This window comes from Papaver somniferum, chromosome 7 (genome assembly GCF_003573695.1).
Source record: "Papaver somniferum cultivar HN1 chromosome 7, ASM357369v1, whole genome shotgun sequence".
Taxonomy (NCBI): domain Eukaryota; kingdom Viridiplantae; phylum Streptophyta; class Magnoliopsida; order Ranunculales; family Papaveraceae; genus Papaver; species Papaver somniferum.
Window position 1 is genome coordinate 73,326,613 of NC_039364.1, and position 7,026 is coordinate 73,333,638.

Below are 7,026 nucleotides of genomic sequence, written 5' to 3' on the forward strand. Positions count from 1 at the left end.
TACCTTTGGAATCCCAATCTATTAACAGAGCTCTTGGTAGTTGTTTTTATAAAGCCAAGACATACTAAAAAAAACAATCCTGTTAAAGGGGCCGGTGGTTCCATGGAGGGGCGGCAAACTTAATAAGACAAAAAGGGTTATTAGGTGGTAATTCAAGTGCCCCTTATCAAAAAAAATATGAAAATGACCAATTAACCCTTATTATTAATAATTAAGATTAGTGATGATAATCAAGACTAGGTTGATAATCAAGATTAGTGTTGATAATTAATTTTCGCTTATAATAACTCTAAAATCAGATTTTTAGAGTTATGAAAAAAAGTTTAGAGGAGAAGAAAAAGAAAACTTATGTGATATTTGTGAAACCCTAGATTTTGATTCACTCAACGAAAATGAGTGATTCCAGTGGCAAATTTGAGATGGGTGAATCTCTATACGATAAAGAAAGCAAATACTACATACCTCTTGATGGAGATCCTGATATGGAGTATTTGTTAAATGGTAGAGATGTTTTAACCCAAGATGAAGGTCAATCTCAACCAATTGAAGAAATTACCCAACAAAGTGAAGAACCCAGCACTGAAAATCACCAGGTATACTTCTAAACTAGTTCCCAATAGCTTTTTGTTGCTTAAAATTCTCTAAAGTACGTAAAAAAAAACAAATTTTAAAAAATTTCAGAAGAACTTACGGTTGGTAATTAGCTAGTTACCAACCGTAACTGTATGTTACGGTTCGTAAAGTATCCAATACCAACCGTAACTGGTTCAATTTGGGGAAAAACCCAATCGTAATACCAGTTACGGTTGGTAGAAAATTTTCGAGACGAACCGTAAGTCCAGTATGGTTGGTTATGTCCTTCAGTAGTTACCAACCGTAACTCATCATGTGCATGGCAGTATTTACTTCATTCTTTACCGTTGGCAATGTGTAAATCGAAACCAACCGTAACTTGGTTACGGTTTGTTATTTGTGTTTTTTACCAACCGTATATTTCTCTGTATGTTTTCATTTTCATTTCACCCTATTTACGGTTTGTTACCGGAGGACCATTATCAACCGTAGTTAAGTTACGGTTTCTAAATGATTGTAGTTACCAACTGTATCTCTGTTACGGTTGGTGTTTCCTGTGTCGTGTCCAACCCTAGCTTTATATATGTTTTCGTTTTGTTTCCTTGTTTAGACTAATATGGGTATATTGTTGTCCAGATCGTGGATGTACCTCCCCTAATGGATGAACAACCTTTAGCAAATCAACTTATCACCGAAGATTCTAGTTCTCACTATTTAACCGAGGAGACATGGGAGGAAAAAGATGATGCAAAGCATTGGGCTAGAGAACGAGGCAAGTTGATTATGTGTATCATAGTTTGTAATGGTACCACTAGTGAAAGTGCCTTTCAAATGGTTTGCGAGTGTAGTGGACAACATAGAAGTCACGCAAAAAAGGGTACCGTGCAAGTAGCAAAGGCAAAGAGGAAGCAAACTACTTTCACTAAGAAGACCCGATGTCCCTTCAAGCTTCAATTTAAAAGGAACACGGCAAAAATGTGGTTTTTGGAGAAAGTTGTATGTGGTAGTCATAACCACCCTATACCGGAGAGTTTGCTATCACATTCGTATGTTGGACACCTTACCGAAGAAGAAGAGAATATCGTAGAGTCACTGACACAAATTCGTATGAAGCCTGTTGATATCCTTGTAAGAATATTTCTATGCATATAAAATATCCTGTGGGCCCATGTATTATCTTTTGGTTAATTGAGAATATTGCTAAGTATATTGGTTACCATTTCTTGGGCTTATTTCCTATATCTCTTCCTTGATGGACGGTCGAGATTGAATACTAACTCTAACCCTAGGAACCTTGGTCCTCCTTCTACCTATAAAAGGAACTCTATAGCCATCAGTATAGGGTTCGAGAATTTTATTATTCATTACACAAAAGGGTCAAGAAGGAGAAACCAAGATATTCCATTATATTCTGTTCTACGGGTGTGCTTGCAGCTTTGGAGGATATCTTGGATTCAATCGATGGCTTCATCAGGTATTCTATTTTAACACAACTATGTGTATTGTGATTGTCATGTTGTTCGAAGATCCGACCATTATATATATAAAATAAAACTTATATTTGGCATCGAGCCTGGTTTAGAACTCCATGATTGTCCTTGATGATTGTATTTATTTGTTGTGTTTATATCAATCCATAGTATGTCTGTTTGATTACTAATATTCATGTTTATGTACTATTTATATTTATAAATATGAATATTTTGTCTTACTTAATTGATATTCAATTTTGATTGATTGAGCAAATAAATCATGCGGCTATATATATATATTTTTAGATCCTGTTAATTATATAATATGGGCTCACCTATAATAACTTGCTATGTTTCTATGATTATTGGATTTATAACATATAAGGAAGATTTGATGTGATATCTGATATATATAGAAAACAACATGATTTTGTGTTTGATCTGTTAAAGAGCATGTATGTTGCTTGATCATTTTTTGTGTAATAAGTTCATGATTAACATAGCCTGTTTTGTTTGGTTTATGCATAACGTAATCTAAATGTCTGTATAATGTTCGTAACGTATGCGGCTAGGTTAAACAGTATGTGCGTCAAATTGATTTCTTTTTCTTTTGATTCTGAAACTGTATATGGGCTCACATGATATTTTTATTAGATTTATTGGGCTTGGCCCAATAGGTCATGTGTATTTGTTTTCAAAGGTCGGATATAAGTTGTACGTTTGACATAGAGAGAAAACTTTAAGTGTCCCTTTGACTTCTGCTTTGACTCTGATTGTTTGACCGTTGACTGGCCGTTTGACTTCCGCAGATTTGACATTGACTTTTCGAGTTGACTGTTTGACTTCACATGTTGACTTTGACTTGACTTTTTGACTGTGGACTTTGACTTTCACGTGATGATTTTGACTGTTTTGACTGTATGATTTTCGGTTCAAATGTAGCCTAACTTGAATATGTATAGGTTATTTAAAAAAAAAAAAAACGTTTGAATTGTATGCTCTTTAGCTATCACCACAGTGATACTAAAGTATTATGTTATATTAACATGTCATTGTAAGTCTACATCATTTTGTGCAATCACATAAGAATAACTATCACCCACAGGAGATGTTTGTTCAAGTGTTTGTATATAAACATAAAGAAATTAACTATTTAGTCATACATATTATAATGAAAAGCTACCCATAGGTAACTCTAATTCACATGTTTGAATAAATATTATGTTTATGTATGTAACCATGAAAGGCATAATGTCCACAAATGTTTTTCTTTGCTTGCTTATATATGTGTGAATGTTTTTTATGACTTTTTGACATGATTGTTGTCTTATTAAGATTCTACCCACATGAGTTTCTTAATTTGTATGTGTGTGAGTCTGACTCTGTGTATCTTTGTCATGTTTTACATCTTATAGTTCTAAGTCTTTGCATTCGTATACTTCTTCTATCTCATTCTTCAATGGCACCGACTTCTCAGAATGGAAAGAGAATGTTGAGTTCACTTTGGGTGTGCAGGATATTGACCTTGCTCTCCAAATTGAAAAGCGAATTATAGATGATAAGAGTTCCACTGAAGATAAGGATCTCTTGAAAAAGTGGGAGAGAAGTGATAGGTTGAGCATACAGTTGATGCGAATGCACATTGATGCAAACATTAAAGAATCGATTCCCAAACCTAAAAATGCTAAGAAATTTATGGAAATCGTAAAGGAACGCTTTAAGACAGCTGATAAGTCTCTAGCTGGGAAGCTGATGGATGATCTTACCACCATGAAGTATACCGGTGTAAGGTCAATGCACCAGCACGTGATAGAAATGCGTAGCATTTCTGCTAAGCTCACTGAGATGAAATTAACTGTGGATGAGAACTTTCTTGTCCAATTCATTCTCAATTCGCTTCCGCCTCAATATGCCCATTTTCAAGTGCATTACAACACTATTACGGAAAAGTAGACTGCAAATGAACTGGGAAACATGTTGGTTCAAGAGGAAGCTAGGCTAAACCAGCAAGGGCTTAATCAATCACATTTCATCAATCGAGGAGTGAATAATAAGCGCAAGCCTGCAAAGGTCAATAAGGGAGCACCACAGAATAATTCTGGTCAACCCGAAAAGAAGAAGGCAAAGCAAGATGACAATAAGTGTCGTTTCTGTAAGAAACCTGGTCATTTTCAGAAAGATTGCACTAAGCGTCAAAAATGGTTCGAAAAGAAAGGTAATCATTTGGGATTCGTAAGCTATTTTGAAACAAATTTGACTGTTAGAGAATCTTCTTTATCATGGTGGTTTGATTCTGGTGCTAATGTTCATGTTTATAATTCGATGTATGGATACCTTTCAACCCAACTCACAAACCAGAATGAAAACTTCCTTTTTATGGGCAATGGAAATAAAGCCCCAGTTAATGCTATAGGCACCTATCGTCTGATTCTAGATCATGGATACTTTCTTGATTTAGAAAACACTCTTTATGTTCCAACTATTTCCCGCAATTTAATTTCAGTTTCTCAACTAGATAGACAAGGTTTTTAATTTCAAATTGCCAATGGATGTTTTAGTTTGTTTAAAGATTATAAAGTTATTGGTTCTGGTTATCTTTCTGATGGTCTTTACAAGTTACATTTATCATCATCAATACCTGGAATCTATTTGACCATGCATCATAATGATAGAACTGAACATGCTGAGGGTAATTCCTCATTCTTGTGTCATAAGAAGCTTGGACACATATCTCGTGAAAAGCTTTAAAGATTGGTAAAAGATGGGATTCTACAGAACCTTGATTTTACTGATTATAAGAGTTGTGTGGATTATATTAAAGGCAAGATGACAAAACACACAAAGAAAGGTGCCACAAGAAGTTCCGAACTCCTTGAAATAATACATACAGATATTTGTGGACCCTTCGACGTTCCAACTTTTGGAGGAGAAAAATATTTTGTCACCTTTATTGATGATTTTTCACGTTATTGTTATCTTTACTTATTGCATGATAAATCTCAAGTTGTGGATGATGTGGAGCAATTCATTACTGAATTTGAGAGGCAATTAGAAAAAAAGGTGAAAATCATTAGGTCTGATAGGAGTGGAGAGTATTATGGAAGGTATGACGAAACAGGACAACATCCTGGACCTTTCGCTTTACTTCTCCAAAAGCTTGGAATTGTTGCTCAATACACAACGCCGGGTTCACCTTGGAAGAATGGTGCAGCAGAAAGGAGAAATCGTACTATAATGGAAATGGTTAGAAGCATGATTAGTCATGCGAGTTTACCCTTAAGTTTGTGGATGTATGCTCTTCGTTATGTTGTGTACATTTTAAATAGAGTTCCAAGCAAATTCCAAAGACTCCTTTTGAACTGTGGAAGGGATGGAAACCTAGTTTAAAACACCTGGAAGTTTGGGGTTGTTCAGCAGAAGCGAAAGTTTATAATCCCAAAGAAAAGAAATTGGATATGAAAACTGTTAGCGGTTACTTTATTGGTTTTCCTGAAAAATCCAAGGGGTATATTATTTATTGTCCTAACCATAGTATGAGAATTGTTGAAACTGGAAATGCAAAATTCATTAAGGATAGCGAAGTTAGTGTGAGTACACCAGTGCAAGAAAAATTTGTTCAAGAAATCAGAGTAATAATCCCTTTACCTCAGATTTCTACAGATATCGTGACTCCTTCGGTTGTAGAACCGATTGATGATGAAATAACAAAAATAACGGCACCGAAGCTTCATGATGAGATTATTGCCACTAAAGAAATTGTAGAACAACCACAAGAAGTAGCCTTAAGAAGATCTACTAGAAAAAGAAAAAGGGCTATTTCTGATGATTATGTGGTTTATCTACAATAATCGGATTTTGATTTAGGGATTATGAAAGATCCAGTTTCTTATTCACAAGCTATCAAGTGTAGTTCTGATAAATGGATTAATGCTACGAAAGTAGAGAAAAATCAATGGATGATAATAGAGTCTGGGAATACGTTGAATTGCCTGAAGGACACAAAGCAATCGGGTGTAAATGGGTCTTTAAGACCAAACGCGATGCTAATGGCAATATTCAATGTTATAAAGCTAGACTTGTAGCCAAAGGTTTCACTCAGAAAGATGGCATTGATTACAAAGAGACCTTTTCTCCCGTGTCAAAGAAAGACTCTCTCAGAATTATTCTGGCATTAGTAGCTCAATATGACCTTGAGTTACATCGAATGGATGTGAAAACAACTTTTCTTAATGGTGAGCTTGAGGAAGATATTTACATGTGTCAACCTGAAGGTTTTGTCTTAGAAGGACAGAAACTCATGGTCTGCAAACTTAAGAAATCAATTTATGGACTTAAGCAAGCCTCCAGGCAGTGGTATCTAAAATTCAACGAAACCATTCAAAAATTTGGTTTTGAAGAAAATGTTGTAGGTCCATGCATATATCTCAAGATCAGTGGGAGGAAGTTCATATTTTTGGTATTGTATGTATATGACATACTACTTGCGAGTAGTGATCTTGGTCTTATGTATGAAACTAAGGAATATCTCTCGAAGAATTTTGAAATGAAAGATATGGGTGAGGCTTCTTATGTGATTGGGATAGAAATATCTCGTGATAGATCACTTGGAACATTATCAATCTCACAGAAAGCATATATCGAAAGAATTCTAGAGAGGTTTGAGATGAATGCATGTAAGCCAAGTATAGTTCCGGTTTCTAAAGGAGACAAGTTTGGAATCAATTTTTGTCCTAAGAATGAACTGGAACGTAAGCTAATGGATAAAATCCCTTATGCTTCTGTGGTGGGAAGTTTAATGTATGCTCAAGTTTGCACACGACCAGATATCAACTATAATGCCGGGAAGATACCTTGTGAATCCTGGAATGGAACACTGGAAAGCTGCAAAGAAAGTTTTAAGGTACCTGCAAGGAACAAAGGATCATCGTATCACATTTACGAAGTCAGATCAATTTGAGTTGGTTGTCTATTCAGATTCCGA

At 35.3% G+C, this 7,026-nt stretch overlaps 1 protein-coding gene across 1 annotated transcript; it reads left to right on the forward strand.

Moving 5' to 3' along the window:
* Window positions 1–1,548: 1,548 nt before the first annotated feature.
* LOC113294761 lies at window positions 1,549–3,998 on the forward strand. The gene is made up of 3 exons (XM_026543138.1): window positions 1,549–1,678; window positions 2,008–2,047; window positions 3,461–3,998. The coding sequence occupies exons 1-3, from the start codon at window positions 1,549–1,551 to the stop codon at window positions 3,996–3,998; spliced, it is 708 nt and encodes a 235-aa protein (XP_026398923.1).
* Window positions 3,999–7,026: the final 3,028 nt, after the last annotated feature.

Coding starts and splice junctions, on each gene's coding strand:
- LOC113294761 (XM_026543138.1), top strand. CDS start 1,549: ATGTGGTTTTTGGAGAAAGTTGTATGTGGTAGTCATAACCACCCTATA. Junction 1,679..2,007: donor AGAGTCACTGACACAAATTC/GTATGAAGCCTG, acceptor GTGTGCTTGCAG/CTTTGGAGGATATCTTGGAT. Junction 2,048..3,460: donor TCAATCGATGGCTTCATCAG/GTATTCTATTTT, acceptor TACATCTTATAG/TTCTAAGTCTTTGCATTCGT.